The sequence below is a fragment of the Staurois parvus genome, unplaced genomic scaffold (genome assembly GCF_062004578.1).
Source record: "Staurois parvus isolate SC_StPar_1 unplaced genomic scaffold, SC_StPar_1.0 ptg001302l, whole genome shotgun sequence".
NCBI lineage: Eukaryota > Metazoa > Chordata > Amphibia > Anura > Ranidae > Staurois > Staurois parvus.
Window position 1 is genome coordinate 12,881,967 of NW_028319098.1, and position 24,013 is coordinate 12,905,979.

Sequence of the window (24,013 nt, forward strand, 5' to 3'; positions counted from 1 at the left end):
GATTGGCAGCTTGCCAACCCCCGATATAGATAAAGGGCAACATTAATAAATATAAATTTCAAGAAAAAAGTTTTTGGTTTAACCACTTCCAGTTCGGACACTTTTACCCCCTTCCTGTCCAGGCCAATTTTCAGCTTTCAGTGCTGTCACACTTTGAATGACAATTGCAAGGTCATGCAACACTGTACCCATATGAATTTTTTAGCATTTTTTTGAGACAGATAAAGCTTTATTTTGGTGGTATTCATTCACCACTGGGATTTTTATTTTTTTGCTATGTAAATGAAAAAGTCCAAAAATTTTGAAAAAAAAGTGTTTTTCTTATAAAATTTTGCAAATAAATAATATTTCATCATAAATCTTGGCCAACATTTATTCCGTTATCATTTTAGTAAAAAAAAAAAACCCAAATTAGTTTATAACCAAAAATTATAATTTTTTACATTTTTTTGTTTTTTTTTTTACATACTGTGACCCTAGCAGCGACACTGTACTACTTGTCGGGGGTGATTATGATTTTTTTTTTTTTTTTTTTACACTGATTGCTTTAACACTCATAAAAGCTGTAAAAGCAATCATTTCTCCTTCTCAGCCATTGAGAACTACAGTGTGAGCTGTGATTGGTCACAGCTTGTCACATGGTACAAGGCTGTTGTGAATAGCCTTGTACCATGTGACCTCTGTGGTCATTCACAGATTTCACATGTAGCAATGATCTCAGAAGTGACATCTTGCTTACTACTCTGCATGTGATCACTGATTGGCCAATCAGTGATCACATGATTGGGACCTCGCACAGAGGTCCCGTCCGATAATCGGTGTTCCACTGTGTCCAGAGGACACAGCGAGCACCAGATCGCGGTGCTGCACGCTTCCAGGGAGCGCGCACAAGCAGGGGGCGGGGAGGCCGTTTATAAACAGCCACCCGACCCTGCACTGCCACCGTTCAGCCGTTTATATACATGGGCCGGACAGGAAGTGGTTAATGACACTTAAAGTCCAAATGTGCAATATGCTTATGAAAAAGCAATAAGTCGTCATGCTAAAATATACTTCTTGCTTATGGGGTTTTCCTGTCAAACACGTCAGGTTCAGTGTGTGCCCCCCATTGCTCCACAGCACGTCATAACTGGTTTGTACTTAAGAAAAAAAAAACTCTTCTCACATGATGCAATAGGAGCTTCCTCAGTTTTTATCCATGTTGATAGGATTAGCTATCTGCCTTTCTCAAACCTTTTACCCCAAAGGAACCCTTAAAATAATTTCCTGGTCTCCTGGAACCTGTGCCAAAATAAATTAATTGGAGGTCATTGGAAAAATGCTGTTTACATTGTTGGTCAGTGAAAAGAATGCTGACAACCTTCCCCCTCTCCCTTCTTACAGTGGTGATCAGATTTCCACCCTTGCAGACAGCTAAAATATCATTGGTGTCATGCTGCTGGCACTGCCAACTGCCATTGGAATAAAACTGTGCAGCAGCATCAGATTGGAGGTCAATCAGCCACAACTCGAAGAACCCCTAGCAACCTTTGGAGGAACCCTGTGGTTCCATGGCTGATCTATCGGCGTGATATACTTTAGGGCTGGAAGTCATGGCTTAAGTGAAGCAGCACTAGGGCAAAATGTCTGGAAAACAAACACCTTTTGAATTGTAAAGCTTGTCTTTACCAGCTAGGTTAGGAGTTCAGGGAGGAGAGTGCTTAGATTGTGAAAGCACCACAAGATTACAGCTCTTTTTACATCTGCATGTTTTGGGTGCGTTGTGGATTAAGTGCTTTGAAAAAAGGCATGCTAGCAGTGTCTAAGCATTTTTCACCAAATGTGTTAGAGTTCAGTGGTAAAGCACATAAACCACATCTAAAACAGAATGCACTGATAATCTAACATGCACAGATGTGAACATGGCCCCTTTTTTGCCATTCTTGCCATATATTTTCAACCTTGGTGTCACTAATCACCTGCCATCAACTTTTTGAAAACAATTTTTTTTTTTTTTTTTTTTTTTTTTTTTAACAGTTCTCACTGATTTATTCTTGACATCTCACATACCATTCTGAATTTACATTACTCAATGAGATGTTAATTTAGTTTATCTAATCAAGCTGTCTTCTTTCAGAAAATTAACAGGCGCATGCACTTCTCCAAGACAAAACACAGCAAGTTCAATGAGTCTGGGCAGCTGAGTGCATTCTACTTTTTCTCTTGCGTATGGGGGACGAGCATCATTGTCTCAGTAAGTAAACTCAGGCCTGTCCTTTTGTTTGATTTTTACATTACACTTGAATAACTTTCAGTTTAAAAATAAATACATTCTTAGGCTCTGTTTTTGAAATAGAACTGAAGGGAAAACATTTTTGTAGGAAGGGTTATAACCCATGTAAGGTGTCCAATTGGGGAGATTTCCCTTCACATCCTGTCTCATAGCCAGAGCAGGCAGTGAGAGAAAATCCCTCTAAAGTGAGGAAATCTCTGGTTGTCACCAGAATGTCCCTATTGGAAGCTTTCCCCATTATTCCTGCTCTGGAAACAACACAACATTTTGGGATTCGTTTTTTACTTTCAGTACTAATGGTAAGCAGAACTAATAAAGAAGACTAACACCCCTAACAGGGGGACTGATAGCGATAAAAATGTGATGGATATTCTAATTCATCTACACTCTTTCCAAAACTGGGGAAAAAAAAAAATCTCATTTAGTTCTACTTCCAAGCAATGTACTAGTTAGATCTCTATGTAAAACTTATAGTTATTCTGGATCCATACGTAAAGTTTTTTTTAATTGAAACCAGTGAGTTGAACAAACAAAAACTGAGAGGTCGCCATACTGACTAAGCGGTGTTAGTGCTGCGATCTCCCCTGCTGAGCTATTGTGTTCTGTCAGAACAGACTGATTAGTGCTTGCAGCCATTGGCTCTATGCACACTGGTTTAAAAAAAAAAGGCAGTTCCCTTGGCAGAAAAAAACTGCTGATATGTAGCGTTTTTGTACACAGTTTAAGCGAATTAGGAGAGTTTAGTGGTTTTTTTGCTAGAAAACTCCAATCAAAAACACAAACCAGAAGGGGTTTTCTTCCAACCTCTAAATGTTAAACTTAAAATATGCCTCTAATCGTCCTAATGTGCACGGGCACATAGGATAACATTGAGCTGCTTCTAAAGGCAAAACTCCTATAGAAGCAGCGATTTTTAAGCCAGTGTGTATTTAGCCTGAAGGACACTTTCACTCAAAGCAGATATTACAGCATTGTGTAGTTGCTGGCAAGTTGAGTAATGTGCAGGCATTTTATCAGTGGGATCTCCAGTGGTGATGACCCCACTCCCCAAATTTCTTTTTCTGTGCAAATGATGTTGTGTACCATTCCTGGTAAATTCTGCATAGTGAGAAATAAATCATTTACAATTCCATTTGCCAGTTTGATGTTTTTATTATGGCTTTATGTGTAAGATGCATCCTACTTGCAGGGAGGTCTTGCATTGACTATCTGAAAAATAGCAGAAGCCTCAGCTCAGTGGTACCCATTAAAAACTGGAAGAATCTAGGATACACATGTGTAATGTGTAGCGTCTGCAAGGTTCTTCTGCACTTTGCATATAATATTGTTAAAATAAATGAAAAGGAAAAAAAATTCTATTTGGCAAAGCTTTCAGATATGTCTCTAGTATATTCCGGACTGTTTTCTTAGCAGTGTGCCATTAATCATCGAATTATATGGGCAAAACAGTGCTGTGATGGCCTCTTAAGAAAGAATAGATCTAACTCCCTGTCATTCTGCTAAACTGAAGAGCGTGCAGTGTTTGTGGCATTAGTTGCCATAGAGACCATTTCTGAACAGTAATGTTATTTTCAGCAAAATAGCTACCTGCACAACCACTAATTAGAATGTTTGGATACTGCTTTAATGAAAAAAGAATGCAGCCTAATTTACTGCAAAAAGGGTTTTGTGATTCTCAGTCAAAATGTAACTGTGCTGTTATTGGTAATATTTCTTTTATAGTTGTGTTTATAAAGCCAATTGTTATCTGTTTAGGAGAATTATTTCGCAGATCCAACAAGTTTATGGAAAGGTTACCCCCACATCTACTTCCCGTAAGTAATTGGTTTGTCTTTTTATGTGGTTTAAGGTCACAATTGTTTGAAGCACTAAATGGATTCTCAGTCCAGTGGATTCTGGCCTCTTTGTGTTTTTAAGAGGTCTTTTGTTTGTAGTCTTTAACTGCCTGCTGCCCACCATATAAGATAATGACGGGCGCAAGGCGGTTCTCTCGTTCTGGGAGGACGTCATATGACGTCCTGCCACTCTAACCGCGTGTGCGTGCCCCCGCCCCTGGGGGCGCGCAATGTGGCGATCAGTGGTGCGTTGTGTCCCTGAGACACAGCGGATCACCAATCAGCAGAAAGAGCCGATGACTTCGGCTCTGTCATGTGATCAGCTGTGTCCAATCACAGCTGATTGCATGTAAATAAGGAAATACCGGGGTTCGGCATTTCTCTCCTCACGAGCTGTCATGCTGACAGCTCTTGAGAAGAGGAGAGCCGGTAATCGGCATTCCTCAGAGGGGACATCTGCACTGATGATCAGTGCCCTGATGATCAGTTTAGCCTTATCAATGCCACCTGTCAGTGCCCATCAATGCCACATCAGTGCCTACCAGTGCACATCAATGCCACATATCAGTGACAATCTGAGCTGCCTTTTAGTGCCGCTTATATATGAGTATGGCCTTTCAGTGCCCATAAGTGCCACCTACCAGTGCCTCCTCATCAGTGCAGTCTATCAGTGCCCATCACTGCAGCCTCATTAGCGCACATCAGTGAAGGAGAAAAATTACTCATTTACAAAATTTTAAAACAGAAACTAAGAAAAAAACTTTTTTTTTCAAAATTTTCAGTTGTTTTTGGTTTATCAAAAAATAAAAAACCCAATGGTGATTAAATACCACCAAAAGAAAGCTCTATCTGTCTCAAAAAAATTATTTAAAAAATCTTATGGGTACAGTGTTGCATGACCGCGTAAATGTCATTCAAAGTGCAACAGTGCTGAAAGCTGAAAATTAGCCTGGGCAGGAAGGGGGTAAAAGTGTCCGGACTGGAAGTGGTTAAGCAGTGCAGGATCTTCGTTCCTGTTGTATTGCTTAGCATTTTGGTAAAGGTTGCGTTATCACATTTAAATTTCCCTTAAATAAACCCTCAAAGTCTACGTTCAACTGCAGGAACATATTAGACGTTACACCCGTATTTAGAGTAACATGTTCCTAAGCACCCCTTGGGGCTACCCCATCTTGTTCTGTGACAGTGTGTGAGGGTTCTTCTCCCCCCTCAGCCGCTGTCACATTTAAAATCTGCTCGGCTGCGTGGGACTGCACCCACCCAGCCAGGTCATTCATTCACAGGGATCTGTGGATGAATAAACTACAAGTCCTCTCTGCCACCACGGCAAGTGGACTTACAGTTATCAGTGGAATACAAGTGCAGTAAATCAGCACACTCAAAGTCCATTTAAACTTTTGCCAACTTTCTGTCAGAAAATCTGTACAGGCAGGAGGCTGGAGGAAGTGTGTGCAGGAGCCGATATTATGCTCAGGATCCACTGATTGTGGGTGCAATGCTTTTGCAGGCTGCTGGAGGAAAAAATAATATATACACATTTTTTTTTTCCTCCAAAAATATGTGCATTTATTGCTTTTCCTTAAAGGTGAACTTAGCCTTTTAACTTTCCCTAAGCCCAAAAAAGTGATTGCAGTAATCCTGCAACTAAGAGGGAGGTCATTAGTGTAGGGACAATGTGGCTACCTTACAAGTTTATATAAATATAGAAAGAAGGGGTCCAGTCTGACCTAATCAGGAGAAACTATATGGATTGGAAACTTGTTTTTCTTGACCATGGCTAGTGCTGTGGATAATCCAGACAATAGGTTAAACATGGTCAGATCAGATGATGCTAATCTTACCTCTGTGGGTGTGGCAAACAAAACACAGATGGAAGTTACCATCGTCTTACTCGTGTTGCTTGCCCCATTCCAGGACAATTTCACTGAGCGAAGTCACAGTCCTGGGATCAGTATGCTGTCCTTAATGGCTGCTGAGATTTCTAAGATGGTTATTTTGTGATGGATTCTTTTTAGTACATCTGTCCTTTCTGCTGATGTTGCTTACATTCTTTGGAAAATGTTAACCTGGCTTTTTCTGGCTTAAATTTTTTGAGCCATTGACCCAGAGCATGAGTGCAGTCCGTTAAGTCAGAATTTCTGATTTGCACAGTTTAGGGACGTTGTACCAATTTTTAGTTAGATCAGAAGAAACGCCAGGCAACTTGTATTTTTAAAAAGTAACATCAGCCGTGACAGCCTTCATGTTCTCTCAGCACAGGTTTTCTACTTGTTAACTTTTAATGTACATATTTGTTTCTCTATTTAATTAAAAACTTACTCTGTCTAAATCTTAAAGTGTTAGTAAACCCAGGACCCTGCCTTCACTATATCTGGTCTTCCACAGTACACAGAACATGGAAGTCCAATTACTATAGTAAATATAAACTGCTAAATAGAAACACAGATAAGTGACGGCAGAAAAAGGCCGAGTGGTCAATCGAGTCTGCCTGTTTTTTGTTGTGAGTATAGATTTGTCCCAAGCATGTTTGAAGCCAATTACTGTTGACTGGCTCACTACCTCTGCTGGAAGTTTATTCCAAGCATCAACTACTCTTTCAGTAAAATAGTACTTTCTGAGATTAGTTTTGAACTTTCCTTTGGGTAGTTTAAGTTCATGTCCCCGTGTTCTTGATTATGGTTTCCTGTTGAAAATACTGCCCTCCTGAACCTTATTCTTCCATTTGATGTATTTAAAGGTTTCAGTCACGTCTCCCCTTTCCCTTCTTTCCTCAAGACTGTACATGTTAAGTTCCTGAAGTCGCTCTTGATACAGTATGTTTTATCTCCCAGACATTTCACCATTTTTGTTATCCGTCTCTGGATTCATTCTATTTTATCAATAAATTATTGTAAGTGATGTCTCCAGAACTGAACACAGTATTCTAAATGAGGACTAACTAAAGATCTATATAGGGGAATCAGAACCTTCTTCCTCCTGCTGGTGATCCCTCTAGTGATGCATCCTAGAATTCTATTCACTTTCCCCACTGCCTGGCCACACTGTTTGCTCATTTTGCAATCATCTGAAATAAGTACCCCCAAATCCTTTTCCTCTGAAGTTGTACTCTCTCTAGGGATTCTTTTTTCCTAGGTGCATTATTTTACATTTAGAAACATTGAACTACAATTTCCACTTTTTTGATCAATGTTCCAACAATGCCAAATCACGTTCCATGTTACAGACCCCTCCAGGGATATCAACGCTATTACACACCTTTGCGTCATCAGCAAAAAGACATACCATACCCCACAAACCTTTACTTTTATCACTTGCATGTAAATTAAATAGGACAGGACCTAGTAGAGAGCTTTGGGGTACACCACTAATGATTCTCTGTTCCAAGTGAACCCCATTTACAACCACACTCAGGCATCTATCCTTTACCCAGCTGCATATCCACTGAACCACCCAAGGGCTAAGTCCTAGGTTGTACAACGTTTGTATTAGATCATTATGTGGAACTGTATCAAATGCCTTGCTGAAATCAAGATATGCTATGTCCACAGCACCACCCTGGTCCAAAACATTGGTAATATAGTGAAAAAATCCAATCAGATTAGTCTGACATGATCTGCCTTCAGTAAAGCCATGCTGCTTTGGATCCAGCAAGTTGTGTGTTTTTAAGTGATCAATGATCCTTCTTTTCAGGAGTGATTCCATTAACTTGTCTACAACCGATGTAAACTCATTGGTCTGTAATTTCCAGCTTCTACCTTGCTGCCCTTCTTGTGGATAGGTACAATATTAGCTGTCCGCCAGTGATGGGGAATTTCTCCTGTTAGAAGAGGTTGATTAAAAAGATCAGTTAATGGTCCAACAATGTACCTCGAAGTTCTCTTAGAACTCTAGGATGAATACCATCAATGCCCATTGCTTTATTAATCTTTACCCAAGCCGGTTCTTTGCTACCTCTGTCTCTGGAAATCCTAAAAACGAACCATCATTACTAGAACCAATATGATTTCCCAACTTATTATTGTTAGTACAATTTATTTCTGAAAAGACTGAACAAAAGTAATTGTTTAAGTGGTTTGCTTCATCCAGGTCTCTCTCAACATAAGTGTTCCCAGTTTTCATTTTAGTGATCCCATTGTATTTTTTCTTTCTACCACTAATGTACCTAAAAAAGGTTTTATCTCCTTTCTGATTAGATTTAGCAATTTCCTCCTCTTTCTGTGCTTTCGCAGCATTGATTATGTGTTGGCCTTCTTTTGTCTATTATACCCTTCTCTGTCAGCTACACCTCCTGTTTCCTTTAATCTCCTATATGATGATTTTTTTTTCCCTTTTTACTACCCTACGTGAACCATATTGTTTTTTTATTTTGTTTATTCTCACTAACTTGCCTTTTCTCATCAGTAGTTAGAGCATTCTTGTGACTTTTATCAGTGTCCAGCCAAGCGCGTGTTAAAGCATGTAGTTGGAGTTTTCATTCTGCTCTAGGAGGATGCAGAACCCCTGACCTCTGTTTGGACAGTGCTGATTGACCCTGTGCTGATCACATGCGCTCTCCCAAGAAAAAAACAAAAACCTCTCTAGCAGTACACACCAAACTGAGCATGTGCCGAGTGGTAGAAGGGGAGGATCAGAGAAGTCAGGATCAAACCGCATTTTTATACAATGCCGAGGATTAACCGCTTAAGTTCCACAATGAGTATAACAAACATGCTTTACTGCAGGTACAGACTGATTTTACTTTTGTGGGTTTAGTAACACTTTAAAGGATCATTTCACCTTTGGGAACATGTTACATGTTCCACCCTTTTTTAGTTTAACATGTTCCCACTCCTGCTCCTCTCCCCCAGATCCTCCATCCCTCCCGTGACAGCAGACCGGATATCTTCTCCCCGCACCCAATTTCACAATTGTCACAATTTGAAAAGTGCGCTGCTATGCGGGGCTCTGCCCACACGTTTGCGTCATTCATTCACAGAGTTCTGTGAATGAGTAGACTACAAGTACCGACATCCTTTGCTCCCTGGTGAGCATCCTTGTAATTCATTGATTCTGCCTGCCTGTACAAGGAACAGACAGATAACTACACTGTCAGACTGCAGGAGCCTGACATTGCACCTGTGATCTGCTGATTGCAGTTGCAATGCTTTCCAGGCTCATAAGAAAACAAAAAAATGTAAATGCACTTTTTTATTTAGGGTGAACTTATCCTTCAGACTGGCATTAGTAGATTTTTGAACCAAAATTTGTACGAAAATTCTAAGTACATTTCGACGGCTTGATGAATGTTGAACAAAAGTAATTTTAAAATTTTGTTTGCTTTTAACATTCAATTTTGAACTTTACCAAGTGAAAACCACATACACTGTTAGACGTTTGTTCAAGAAAAATGTTCCATGCTGCTGCTTTCAGTTTTCTTGTCACTGCTGTGGAAGATGAATGTCTTTTTGAATCTACTAATGATTGGAAAATTAAATGTACCTAAAACTAAAAATATCAAGCAAAATTCTAATAGTGTGTAACAGGCTTTAGAATCTAAGTTATTTGTGGTTTTCTTTTCCCTTCTCTTTCTGGGGCCACAGTGCTGAGAAATCCCATCAGAAGGTTCCGCTCGCCTCACTACGGTGACATTTAAACAGTAAAACAATGGTTTTTGAGATGTATGGGGTATGGGGTATGGGGGGGACTAAAAAAAACCAAAAAAACTGAACTTCACTGAACTCTCTGTCTTCTCTGAGTCTCCACTCTGCCCCTCCAGTACTCAGTACTCACTGGAGCACCAGGCTGGAGATTGATCAGACACAGCTACTCCTCTTTTAAACTTTCCTTTGATTCTTTGCGATGTAGAGTAAATGGGAAATCCCAGGAATCAAGCCATGAAAGAGAAACGCTTGTTATTGTCTAGGATCAGTGGTATATCTCCAGATCATATTAACCCCTAATAAATCACCATTAGGGGCTAAACCTGTTGATAAGTATGATATATAGGCACCTGAAGGCAGCGTTATGTGTTTGCAGCTTCATTTAAATGCTGAATTGGTTTAGTTTGGCAATGCTCAGACTTCTGAGTGACCCTATTGGCCCATCACCATAATGGTATCCCTCACTGGCCATTGGGAATGTGAAGAGAGCTGGAGTAGGCAGATAAACTTATGCAAACAAGCATCTATCCAGAAAAGAAGCTTTGCCTGATCAGACCAGTTTTGGCAAAGCAGATGATACTGAAATTTTTAGTGTGTTTTTGCAAACTACTCTGGCATACCTGTCAGCAGCTTTCAGTAATCTTAAAGTGACAGGTTTTTTTTTGTTTTTTTTCTTAGAGATAAACTGATAACTTAGATTAGCAGGTCCTACCACAAAATAAGTGTAACTTTTTATGGTGTTTTGGCTTTTTAAATACCTTTAATATTGGGAACATTTTATGAAAGAGTGTTACTAAAACTTAATAGAATGCTGCTTTTGTGGTCTTGATTGTCTGTTATATTTTTATATGGTCTTCCAGAGCCATTGTTCACATGTAACATATTTCTCAGAATAGAACTGCTTAAGTGGGTGGCCATGGTATACTAGCTCTCTTGCATATGACTGGTACAGGTGTCTAATGTACACAGGCATTTGGGATACATTTTCTATACATATTCCATTTGTAAATTAGCCTTTGTACGTAGGAGTAAAAGCAAAGCTCAAACTGCTGTCGCCTCAACCTTGGCTGATCTTGTATAACCTTTCTTATACCTAAAAGTGGAGTGAAGAGAACTATCAGATTCTAGCTGACCTTCTTCCTCTGCAGAATGGCAATAGGTTGCATTAAAGTATAGTGCACAATAGTCTTCTTTGTTGTCCTGTCACTCTAACATATATATTGAGAATTGAAATTAAATATCTTTTTAATGGTTTTTATTTGCAGATTTCAGATGAAGTTTTTCTATATTTCACAGCTGGCCTACTGGTTCCATGCCTTCCCTGAACTTTATTTCCAGAAAACAAAGAAGGTAAATAGAATGTTTCCCGTATCCCTAAGAGTTAGAAGCTAGCCAGGAGGAAGGTGAAACAAATACTTTATAATCTCTTTCATACTTGTGTAGTAACTTGTAAAAATCTGTATCATATAGATCCAATTTCTGGCAATCTAAGGAAAAGGGCTGAGGAATTGCAAGCACTCTGCAATTTTTATTTATTTTTGGACACTGAGAACAGTAGATTGCCATTGGCTTAAATGATCTTTCTATTTATTTTATACCAACTTCTGTGAGAGGCTCAGCATACCACACTGAGAAATTAATGATTGATTGAATAGGAATCATTAGGAGTCAATAGAATGGATTCACATAGTGAAACACAAGAATTAGCTGTCGGTGTGCCTTTATGACTACGCAATGCGAATATAAACATTGTATCTTTCTGTCTTTCAAATTTGTGTAAAATAATGTTACTCTGATCCCTTTTAACATATTTTATGCACTTTGTATTCTATGTACTTTTCAAAACAGTTTAGATTACACATAAAGGAGCATTTTCCAACCAATCCACATTCATTGAGCTTTCCACATTTGTTATCCCTTTGTGTTGAAAGCAGAGCTCCACCCAAAAAGGGAAGTTCTGCTTTAAGGATTTGTCGCCTAGGCCAGTGGTGGGCAACCTTTTTTTTCAACTGAGCCAAATCTCGCCAAAACCACGATTGAAATTTATTTTGAGAGCCACATTTTTAAAACTGAAAATACATCCCCCATATAGTAATTCATCTCCCATATAGTAATTCATCTCCCATATAGTAATTCATCCCCCATATAGTAATTCATCCCCCATATAGTAATTAATCTCCCATATAGTAATTCATCCCCCATATAGTAATTCACCCCCCCCTATAGTAATTCACCCCCCCTATAGTAATTCATCCCCCCTATAGTAATTCATTCCCCATATTGTGTTAATTCACTTACCTTTGCTCCGCGCGTTCCTCTCGCCGTGTTCCCGCGCCGTTCCGGTCTTCAGGGCAGACTGTGAGAGGAGAGGAGTTCGTCACGCTGCCCCGCCTATATCCTGACAGCCAATGTTTGCCACGCTCGGGCAAACACGGGCCGGATTAAAAGGTCCGCGGGGCCGTAGTTTGCCCATTGCTGGGCTAGCTGCAGAGTCCTGACTTTTGGGGCGGCCGCCCGAGAGGAGGGAGGGGAGCGGGCGCCCGGCACACAGAAGAGCCGCATTAGAGTGTGTAAAGAGCCGCATGTGGCTCGCGAGCCGCGGCTTGCCGATCACTGGCCTAGGCGATCGGAAGCGGAAGTTCTCCTACCCTGGGGAGCAGCAGCACGACACCATAGCTGTGTTGGATATTACTACTTTCTTTGATGGGCTAGTTATGGTGCCATATTGCCATAGTCTATATATTGCTGTCTGGATAGTCATGTTAAATTATCTGGATGTATGCAAAGCCTTGGACTCACAAACATTGGGGATAAACTGATACGCCCCATATTTTTAAAGCTTTTCTAAAACATTGGTTATACTTGCGAACTATACCAAGTGTCACCAGAACACTTTGCTAGCTGAAGGTGGAGAAGCTCTTCACAAGTTGGGGGGTTAGCAGGCTTCTTTTGTGATATTTAGGCTATGTGTGGACCTTAGCAGGCAGGGCATATGTGAATCTGTACATATTCTTGAAATAAAAAGTAAACATGAATATGACTAGGATGCTTACAGTGTATTCTCCGATTTTTCAGGAAGATATACCTCGTCAGCTGGTGTATATTGGACTATATCTCTTTCATATTATAGGCGCATATGTATTAAAGTAAGTATACTTATGAGTCTTACAATTTGCTCATCTGTAGATATCCTGACTAAAGTGAAGCTGAAAGTTGTAACTGTACACTGTGCGGTATTGAGAAATCAGTTAATTCTTTGCTGCACCTAAAGTTAAACTATTAGCTACCTTAAAAGCACTCTCTAAAAGCAGGCACACCAAGATGCCTGTTATGTTTGTAAGTCATAAAACCTTACTTTGTGTGCCTTTCGGAACCAGTTCTAATTTGCCTGACTTTACTGACCACCAACTACAATTTCCTTGTCCATTGTGAGGTATCCCTACCTGACAGGGATATTAGTACATTGACTGACTTACCTGTACACAGAGCCCTCCAGCACCGTGCTGTCACAGCTCCCCAGCGACGCCCTCTTCACCCTTTCTTGCTTCCGGGTTCGCAAGTTCTGGCAGTATGAATGGCCAGAGCTGCGATGACGTCACTCCTGTGCATGTGAGCCTGGAGCCATTGGCTGCGGCACAGAGCTCTGAAGGTCCTGCATGCTGTGCCGTCACTTCAGAGCACATGCATCAGTGACATCACTGGCTGCATGCTGTTGGGATATCTCCTAAGCGGTGCAAATTTAGGAGATATTCACTGTACCCACAGGTATACCTTATTATAGGCTTACCTGTAGGTGCAACTTACAAAGTGGACTTTACTTCCACTTTAAGAAAATTGGGCACTTTTCAAATATGGGGGCTATATTGGAAACTTGCTATGGGCCCTTAACTGCCAAATATGTCAATGACCTGAAACAAGTTTTCAGCCATTGAAGTCTGAAAACTCTGAATTCCAGGTTAGTGACCAACTAGGAGGTAGATCAGGATGGACCACCCTTCACCATTTGTGGACCTATACTAAACCAAAACCCTCCACTCTCCCTGAAAGTCAATTGTTGTGGTCTGTTGTGTCATGACGCTCAATCCTGCAGATTGGGCACTCAAGTATTGAGCACTGAAAGGTGTGTGGGATACGGGGCAGAAGTACCAAGATTTTCAGTGGGAAGAAGTGGAAAGGATCAAGAGTGGCAAATATAGACCTTGACCTGCAGCAAGAATAGAGATTAGCAAGTCACATACATGAATCAAAACTCCTGATCTCCATTCATGCTGCAGTTCAGTGCAGCAGAAAAGACTGAGACAATTTTAACTGCATGATAGCTGTATAACTAACGTTTTTAGGGAAGGTCTACAACAGCAGACTTCAGATTATCACTATAGGTTACCTTTAAAAGCAAACTCCACCTTTAAAAATAAATAAATGTGCATTTACTGTTTTTGCAAGAAAATGACTTCACCATCTCCATGTGTGTTCCAAGTCAGTGTTTCAGAAGGTATTAAAGAATAAGTTCACCTTTTTCAGGTAAAAAAAATGTGTATTTATTATTTTTTGTTACAGGTGCCTGTAAAGCATTACATGCCAGTCTCTTGCAGACCTGTCAGTATATCTGCTTGCCCGTACATCCCGTACAGGCAAGAAGATACACTAACAGGAAGAATCAAAGAACTACCACGGCACTCCACAGGCCTGTGGTAGTTCATTGAGAACTACAAGTCGACATCCACAAAGGATGTTGGTAATTGTAGTTCATTCATTCGCAGAACTTTGTGAATGAATACCCGAACAGTGACTGCATCTGAGAGGTTTCAGTCACTCTTCAGAGAAAACTTTTCCACCCAGCTCAGCCAATTTTTAAATTGACTCTTGTTGAGCTAGGTGGTGCTAACAGGGTGACCCACGGCTTAAATTTTGGTGATTTCAGCAGGAATCTGACAAAATTTGAGCTGTGCATGGCTAGCTTTAGAAAAACAGTGTTTGTAATACACACATTGATAGGATTGCTTACCCTAAAGAGAACCAGTCATGGTTAAGGTGGCCATACATGGAGAAAATTTCATCCGGTTCCTGATGAACTAGAAGTCTGACAGAGGTGATGTATCACTTGAACACTGACACTTGCTGATCCCCTAACTCCCTGCCTCTAATGCATGTATCAGTATCACATTAGACCTTATGTTGGATATTATCATGGTCACTATGAAATGTGTTTATTTGGAAAAACATCCATACATTTTCTTTTTGTGTGTTTTACAGCCTAACCCACCTTGGCCTTGTTCTGCTGGTTCTTCATTACTTCGTAGAGTTTCTGTTTCACATCTCTCGACTTTTTTACTTCAGTAATGAAAAATATCAGAAAGGGTAGGTGTCAATACTAGTTCATAATTGCAGTCACAAGTAAAAACAACAATGTTGGCATGGTAATGATAGGAGCCCTGATTTTATTTTTCTCCCGGGGTAGAGAGACTCAGTGGGTTTTTTGTACAGGTAGTTTGAGTCTACACTACACTTCCAACTTGACTGTCCAAAATCAGTTTTAGGGTCGGTCCACACCATGGACAGCAACGTGGACTGTGTGTGGTGTGATTTTTAGCCCATTTAATTGAATGGGGTGAAATCACACTGGATTGCACAAATAGTGATGCATGCGCTACTTTTCAAAAACCTACTGCACCAAGTTGCATGCTACCGTGTGATGTGGTGCAGGGAAATGCACTGCGTTTGGGGTGCAATTAAGAGTATATTGATACCCGCAGCAGATCGCACAACCAGTGGGTTTTGAACGCAGTGTGGGAAATGTGCATGGAATATGCGTTTCCTGAAACATGTTCTGGTGTGAACTGGCCTTTAATGCGTTTTCAGCATCAAATAAACATGAACATTGTTTTCACCACCAAAAAAAGCAAAAATTAAAAATAGATACATTTTAGAGGAAAATCACTGGCATTTACTACACAGTTCAAGTTCTTTTTCTAACAGGTAATTGGATATTGTGTAGAACTCCTCAATAGATTTGTACTTACAAGGCTGCCAGCACAGTCTCTTTCTGCCGATCAACACAGTCTGTTACTTCAAGAAGCAGTCTCCATAAAGAATACCCAGTAGCGCAAGTAACTTATTTTTCCAGCCACATTGGCTATACTTGAATTCTCAGCACACATATGAGCATATTCTTTCACATGTATACAAGTGCTTCTCTCACAGCATACAAACCCTGCATCCTTCTGGATCAAAGTCTTAATCCTGTCATTCATCTGTCAAATGCCAGAACCTTAGTAGATATTAGAGGCTATAACATTTGACCACCAGAGATAAAGCTGGAGAGAGGTTATCTCTTTGTACTGCCTAGTTCTAGGATTTAAAGAGTGACAAAGGTACTTTGGGATCATTTCCAAGACTAACACCAGGTACCTGGTAATACAAAATCATTGAACTGCAGTGTAACATAATTAGTAGCAGGCACTGTTTTTTTCCTTGCTCCAATTTTAATACGAGTTAGGTTCACTTTCTTCTTAAAGTTTGTGTGAAACGTAGTGTGTTTAAGGGGTGTGGAAATTTTTTTTTTAAAACTACATGTCCAAGGACTAAATGGGGGTTCCAATCTACTTGTCCCTCATGACAATCTACATTGTCCTAGAACCCCCAAACATTATATATGTTTTTTTTTAAGCAGAGTACCTTGAGAATAAATTGGTGGGTTTTGCAATTTTTTTATATAACACGATATTTGCGTAGAAGTTTTTCAAACGCTATTTGCTTTGGAACAAATACACCTTTTTTTAATTTTAATGCAAAAAACACAATACTAAAGCCTATTTTTAGTAAAATATAAAAGATGGTGTTACACTGAATAAATAGAGAACAAACATGTCACACTTTAAAATTGCGCATGCCCGTGCAGCGGCAACAAACAACATAAATTTTACTATCCATAGACAACGCTTTAAAAGCCTTTACAGGTTACCACCTTAGATTTACAGAGGAGGTCTGGTGCTAGAATTACTGCCCGTGATCTGACATTCTCGATGCATCACATGGGCTGATTGCAGGACTGATGCATGCATTTGCCTTTGTGTGCAGGGACAGGGATGCTTTAAAAAAAATATTTTTTTAATTATTTATTATTTTAACACTGTCTCTTTAATTTTTGTATGTAAACATCCCTTGTGACAGCAATAGGCAGTGACAGGTGCTCTTTATCGAGAGATCTCGGTCTATAAGACCTAGACAAGATCGGTGTGATCAAACGCTCTTCATTTTTAAAAAGGGCGCCATTTACATCCAGGGAAATTGGAAGTGATGTATGCTCATCGCTTTCTGTTTCTAATACTGTAGAGGCAGACAGAGTGGTTCCTGACTTTGTCTGCCTTTATGATCAGCCGGCAGTAGCGCCAGATGGTTGATTGGGTGTCCTGGTGCGACGCAACAGCCCTTGGAAGGGGTGATGTCCCCTGCACTGCTTGTAAAAATGATCCAGTGGCTAGTTTGCTGCTCTAATCTCTTTTACAAGAGAGCCGACTGTCGGCTCTAATTCCTGCTGCTTGCCCACAGCAGGGCTAAATATAAAGAAAAACCTCTTGCCCAGCTCCCAGGAACTGCATGTCCTGGGCATTGGGCTATAGGAATTGCACATCCCTGTGTTTCTTTATCCTTGTTTTCCCATCCTAGTTCAGCTAACCAGGGCTAGACAAAACCATGGAGCCATCTAGCCAGTCTATAAATACTTGGAAGATAACTTCTGCTTCAGCTATCAGTTGATATACCTGATTCCAGTAAAATAGTTATAATTAATTGTCCACTGTTGTGTTTTATGTGTTTTTTTTTTTTTGTTTTTGTTTATTTTTAGTCTTTCCTGATCATGTTTTGGTTTATCTACTTCATCAGGAAATGTGTGGTTCTTTAACTCTGATTTTCTGTTGCCAGGTTTACATTGTGGGCTATTCTGTTTGTCCTGGGGCGTCTCCTTACCCTCATACTATCTGTTCTTACTGTTGGATTTGGACTCGCTCGAGCAGAGAACCAGGTTTTGGACATCAGTAATGGAAATTTCAATATTCTAGCAATCAGGTAGAACCCCTATGTTTGTGTTCATTGTGTGTTTTTGCTGCCACTTTTGTGTACTGTGTATTGTACACAGTTCCCTTTTAATAGGCATAGCTTTGCTGGTAAAGGGACATTGTTTGCTGAACTGGAGGATGCCAGAAGCTTTGGAAAAATGTGTGAAAAAAAAAAGCTACTGTTGACATTTACAGGTAGAGATGTAACCTTTGCGGAAGGTGAACTTTAAGCACAATGGTGGGCATGCTTTAGATATTCAAACATTTATATATTATTAACAAGCTTTAAAACAAGCCCTCACAGCCTTCTGTTGCTGCAAGCACTGTGGAATTATTGTCATTGTTAACAGCAAGGACAATTTCACTTTAAATTAAGCAACTCTGCTTTGCTCCCCACTTCCAGCAGTGACTTCAGCCTTCCAATCTCCTAATCTCAAATGTAAAACTGAGCAGGAGCACTGGAAAGGTGAAAATCAAGTGCTGAGACCTGAGCTGACTTGGCCTACTTCACTGCATCTACAGAAGTCAGTGAGAGCATGTTTAACCTCCCTGGTGGTATTCCCGAGTGTAGCTCGGGGTAAAGTTTCAGTACCACAAGCGGTAACCCCAAACTACACTCGGGCTTACCATGCGGCGCTGCTCCGGGATCTGTTCTTTTCTTACCTTGTCCCGCATTCCCGCGATATCCCTCCTGCAGTGTCCCCTGTAATGTCCTCCAGCGGATGCCGGCATCTGTCTTCTGGGTTCCGTCCCCTGCGACATCGGGACTTACGGGGACGGAACGGCGGGAAATTTGAAAATCACAAAAAGTGACATTAACTAAAATCACATAGTAAAACATTACTGTATCAAACCATTTCATATACATTTTGTCCCGAGTGCTTTGTCCTGTGCCCTGCCTACATTTTTACTGTTCTTTCTGCCTGGAAACATCCATGGTGTCCAAAAAGCGTCCCTTTAGTTCAAAATCGGTTTTAGACCAGCTAGAGAACAGCGATAGTAAATGAGAACCACTTGCAGAATTGAGTGACAATGATTCGTGGGGAAATTCGTCATCAGACAATGAAACTTTGCTCAGTGATGTGCGAACTTGGCACTATATTTCAAATTTCCGTGTTTTTGGTTTTATTATATTATTGAATTAAATTGATTATTATTATATTATTATTTTTTATGATTATTAAATTATAATTTGATTTCATGTTTCAAATTTTAACATGTTTACTAGACTCTTGTTCGGACAGATTTCAGTGAGTTATTCCTAAAAATCACAGGCCTACAATAAAAAAAAATACATATTTCCATGCAAAAAAATGTACCGCTTTGAGCACAAAAATATGGACATAATCAGACCGCTAGGGAGGTTAAAGTTCATTTATTACTTGTTGGGAATATGTAAATATTTCAATGTCCACAGCCTGACCACAGCAGTTCAGTTTAGTTTTTTTTTTTTGATGTGCAAAGGCAAAAAAGCAGCCTTAAAAAAAACAAGATTAGGATTAATCCTTTCCTGATACCCATGCTTCGTTTTTGCTCTCTTACGGATCTACATACATCAACAAAATCTTCAGTATCCGACACGCCAGGGAGTGCTGGATGCAGGTATTTTGTATTAGCTGCTACATGCCTGGAGTGTCCCAGGGATTAAAGCATTAAAGGAAACCTGTACTATGAGAAATAATGAGGCTGCCACTCCATATTTTTCCCAGTGTACCTTTCCCTCAAGGTGATTTGAGCAAACCAATCTGATCTTAGCATGTTTATAATGTCTGCAAAGTAGGATAAGCCATTGAAATAAAGTAGCTTTGTCTTTCAATTAGAACAGGAAACAACTAAAACAGACTATACTATTTTGTTGTTGTCCTAATGGAGTTAATGTATTTAATGCATTTAAAGTGAAAATTCTCACGAAATACAGTAGAGAGCAAAGGACTAGTCACCCCGTGGCCTCCCTGCAGCTGGTGTTTCCCATTTACTAGCTTACCATATCTTGTTTTGTACTGTCTGTGTATGGAGGGGGGTATCTTGGGGGGGAGGGGGTTTGCTTCCTCATGTCAAAACCTCCAGCAAAGAGAGTGGTGAGCAATACAGTGGTGACATTGCCAAGACTCGCTCCAAATCTCCTGGGATAAGCAGTCAGAGGCAGCAGTGCCTTGGCTCTTGCAGATCTAAAGCTTTGAAGGTGTAGGCACAAGAGTACCCATGTGCCTTCACATGCCAGGAAGCTCACTGCTATTATTCAGAAGAAATTCCAGACAAAAGTAAATTTTTCAGGATAAATTCACATTTTGTTCTATTGCATAGCTTTCCTTTTTTTTTTTTTAAATCTCCATTCCACTTTAAATATGCTCCCTGCTGAATATTGCTTCTTCTGAAAGCTGCTATGATAGCTGCATGGACGTGAGAGCAAAACTTCAGGACACAAGCATGTTTACCAATGTAGGAGAATAAACAAGGCTTCTGAGATTTTTACAGCTATAAATCTATTTTCAGCAACAATTTGTATCAAGCTACACATTTCCTAATCTATGCACTTATCCATTGCTGGTGGGAAGCATTTATGAACAGCTGTATGAAATAAGATGTATAACTATGATCCTACAGCCAGCTACAGATTGCTATAGTTGCTGCATCGCACACCCTTCACTTACTGCAAATTTGTTTTCCAAACCATATCACTATGTAGGTAGATTTGTAACTGCTACAAATCACTCATGTTGCACAGCCTTGTCTTGCTGGATTCATTTTTGTCCATATGTTTGTACAGCCATCATTACATTTAAAAGTTCTGAAGTAACTACCATTGCCTCAGTACAAATCACCAAAAGAAGATTGGAAAAGCATAGACCCGTGCATATTTGATTTCAGAAAGTGGAAGACTGTTACCTGATTAAATGAACTCCTAGAGCATATGATCTATAATTAACTTCCTCATTATATTTCAGAATCAGCGTGCTGGCATCTATTTGCATAACTCAGGCATTTATGATGTGGAAGTTCATTAATTTCCAGCTGAGACGGTGGAGAGAGCACTTATCCCCACAGCCTTCCCAGAGGAAGAGAACTGTTCCTTCTAAGGGCAAGAAAGGAAAAGGTGTGTATTCAATTTTTTGTTAAGCTAAACTCCTTGCAAACTGCTAAACACACAAATACATAAACTGTATGTAAACTTTTTTACTTGAAAAAGTATTTTTGCTTCGGTTTGGACAGTCTTGAGAGCTAGACTCCCTTGTCAAACAAGACCAGGGGAGGACTGACAACTCTTGGTGCCCCCGGGCAATAGGGGATCATGAGGCCCCTGTGTCCTTGCCCATACTCATAAAAGCCTATGAAAAAGGTACCAGGGGCATCTCATGGGGCCCCCTACTGACCCCGGGCCCTCGGGCAGTGCCCGAGTTTCCAAATGGTCAGTCCGCACCTGAACAAGACTGAGCTATTGCACTACTCTGCAGACGAAGTCCCAACAGCAGTTAAAGTCCAGCTCCCAGCAATTTTTTTTTTTTTAATGAAAATTACCTGCAGGCATTGTACAAAATAAAAAAGCAGCTTAGGCTGCAATACTATTTCAAACCGTAGCAATCTCCAGCAACACTTTTGTATTGCTACAAGATATCCTCAGTATTCTAAGTTAGATGTAGAAACTACTCTGAGTGCAAGGTGTCACGGCCCAGCCTCCACTGCAACCTTCATTCATAGTGTAATAAAGCATAGGGCAGTGCTGGTGTCATCATGTCAGAGCTACTCTTTACATCATTAGAGGACCCTCAGGACCAGAGAAGAGGCAGAGAGAAAGAAGACCCACTGTTTCAGGTAACAACCATGAAGATTTCTAAAAAGGTGAGTATAAAAAAAAGCAGAACATATGTGCTGGGGGTATGGAAGTTGATTGGAGGGCACCGAGAGTTGGGCTTTAGGTAACACAGCCTGATGCAGGTCATTGGTAATGGAACAGCAGCTTGCTGATGAGGTCATCCCTGGGGCTTGACCTCCTGTCCAGGTCCACGTGTCGGTGTTAGGTAAAATACATGATTTTTTTAATGAATACATTAACTGTATTCATTGACTTCTTACTATTTGCCAGAAGGTCAGCTCTAAATGGATTATTTCTGTTGGTCTTTTTCTCATTCCGCAAGTTTGCGTCACATGCACAGAATAAAATGCTTAAAATAAACTTATCCATGCCATAAAAGCACAGAGCAGTTACAACACACATGCCTTCAGATGGCCTCTCCAGCCCTGTGAGTGCCTGAAAATAGGGATGTTTTCATACACTGGTGGGTGGCCTTACTAGCCATTAAGAACACATGGGAGGGGATGGGCTGTTAGCTCTGCTTGATTACGTGGAGGAAGGCAGTTGTTATGCCCTGTCTGATATGTTTTTGGAAAGTTACAAAGTGAAAATGTCTTAACAGCTGTATAAATACCAAGACCGTTCAATACAAACATTTTTCATTTTGTTCACATGCATATACTCCATTTTAATACAAATAACATATTGCAATAGATTGCATGTCTTACAGATTATAGAAGTCCCCATACTGTAAACTAACTTTAAATTCATTAACTATTTAATTGTCATTAATGGTACAAAAATACACCGTATTTCAACTTGTTTTTTCTTCTTTCTAGAAAATGGCGTTAATGGAACAGTAACCTCAAATGGAGCAGATTCTCCCCGCAGCCGAAAAGAAAAACACTCCTAAACAGAAAATAAAGAAGAAAAAAAATCACATCATTTTGCAGTTGATGTACTCTGCTCCCAAAGAGAAGTTGCCTTGTGCTGTACAGAGCCCCACAGCACTAGAATTCTTACTGTTACAATAAATAATGCAGCGTGTTTCTAAGCAACCATATGCCATGACCTTCAAGACTACCTGTGACGCATACACGGTAGGGGTGGCCACTTCAGGAGCTGGACCAGTCATGAAACCATACCCTATCCATTCACTAGTGACATCATTATTCTGTGAGGCACCTTAAGCCACAGCCATGCTATTGCTTCTGGTGAATTGATGGGGTGCGCATTGGTTCAGCCTGCAAAATGGCTGCCTTCAACGTAAATGTTGACAGGTATATTTTCTGACTGTACAGGGTGTCTTTCTTTCTTTTTTTTTTTTTTTTTTTTAATTTTCATTTTTAGCATTTGTTTAATGCTAGAACTGTCACAATCAAAATTCAGTGCTAAATTACAATGAAATAATGTTTGGCCTTTTAGAGGATTTCCAGTTTAAGTGGAAAGGCTCTATCTGTTTGGGTCCCCTCTGTGTGGTAAACAGAAATTTTACCCCCCTTATGCAGCTCCTACATTATTTCAGGAATTGTAATTGTACAGGTATCAGCAGCACCACTGCTGGGAAAATCTATTAGAGTTTTCTCTTGGAATACAGTAGAACTTTTATGTACCATTGCCTTCGATAGCTAAACATCATTCCACCCACACTAGAATGAGATTTGTTAAGATATTAAAGGGCCCAGTTATTGTATATATTAGAGGCTTGAGTTGGTGACCCTAAACAGGGGAGTGTCTAATCAAATTGGACATTTGAAATAAAAAAAAAAAATCTCAAAAAGAAAAGGATTGGCTTATCTCTCCCAATGGAGTGGGCTGCCAAAAGTAATTTATGGGTGTGACCTACTTGAGTTAGTCAGGAAGGAGCAGTTCCCCATTTATCCAATGCATTATACTATACCAACAAAGTCAAAGCCGAATGTATCAAGATACACAATCAATGAATAATAATGGGAAAACGTACAAAAACTGGAGTCATTTTTTTAACATTTTTGCTAAATTGCAAAAGAGTATTGGTAAAATGTCCTTTTCCTGTTGTACAGTTCCAGCATCCTACTCTTTTGATACGCCAATTGAAATGTTTAAAAGATGTAAATGCTGTGATACATGTATTTTCACTTCAGTTTTTTTATAAGCCAATGTTTTTTTTCTTATTTGATTAAAAACAATAAAACCAAAAATTTGATTTTGCTCCTTTTTTCTGGTTTTCATTTTTTTTTTCTTCAATAACCTATGTACTCTGTATTTCAGTTGACAGTTTATATCCCAGTTCCAACAATTAATTTCAGGTGGGGGCTTGTGTCATAGGAAGCCACACGTTTCTTTACAATGTTGGTGGTGTTCAGGGACAAACTGTACATAGAACATACTCTTGTAAACTGGCTTGGATTCTAAAGTTATAGAACATCCAGTGACTTTTTGCA

General features: G+C 39.9%; 1 protein-coding gene across 1 annotated transcript in view; it reads left to right on the forward strand.

Moving 5' to 3' along the window:
- TRAM1 (translocation associated membrane protein 1) overlaps positions 1-23,780 on the forward strand; it is a 46,009-nt gene extending 22,229 nt beyond the window's left edge. Inside the window, exons 4-11 of the mRNA XM_089661054.1 lie at positions 2,117-2,233; positions 4,028-4,086; positions 11,012-11,096; positions 12,822-12,892; positions 15,000-15,104; positions 17,667-17,810; positions 20,746-20,894; positions 22,430-23,780. Coding sequence (XP_089517180.1) covers positions 2,117-2,233; positions 4,028-4,086; positions 11,012-11,096; positions 12,822-12,892; positions 15,000-15,104; positions 17,667-17,810; positions 20,746-20,894; positions 22,430-22,503 — 804 coding nt within the window. The 3' untranslated portion in view covers positions 22,504-23,780. The remainder of the gene's footprint in view (positions 1-2,116; positions 2,234-4,027; positions 4,087-11,011; positions 11,097-12,821; positions 12,893-14,999; positions 15,105-17,666; positions 17,811-20,745; positions 20,895-22,429) is intronic.
- The last annotated feature ends 233 nt before the right edge of the window (positions 23,781-24,013 follow it).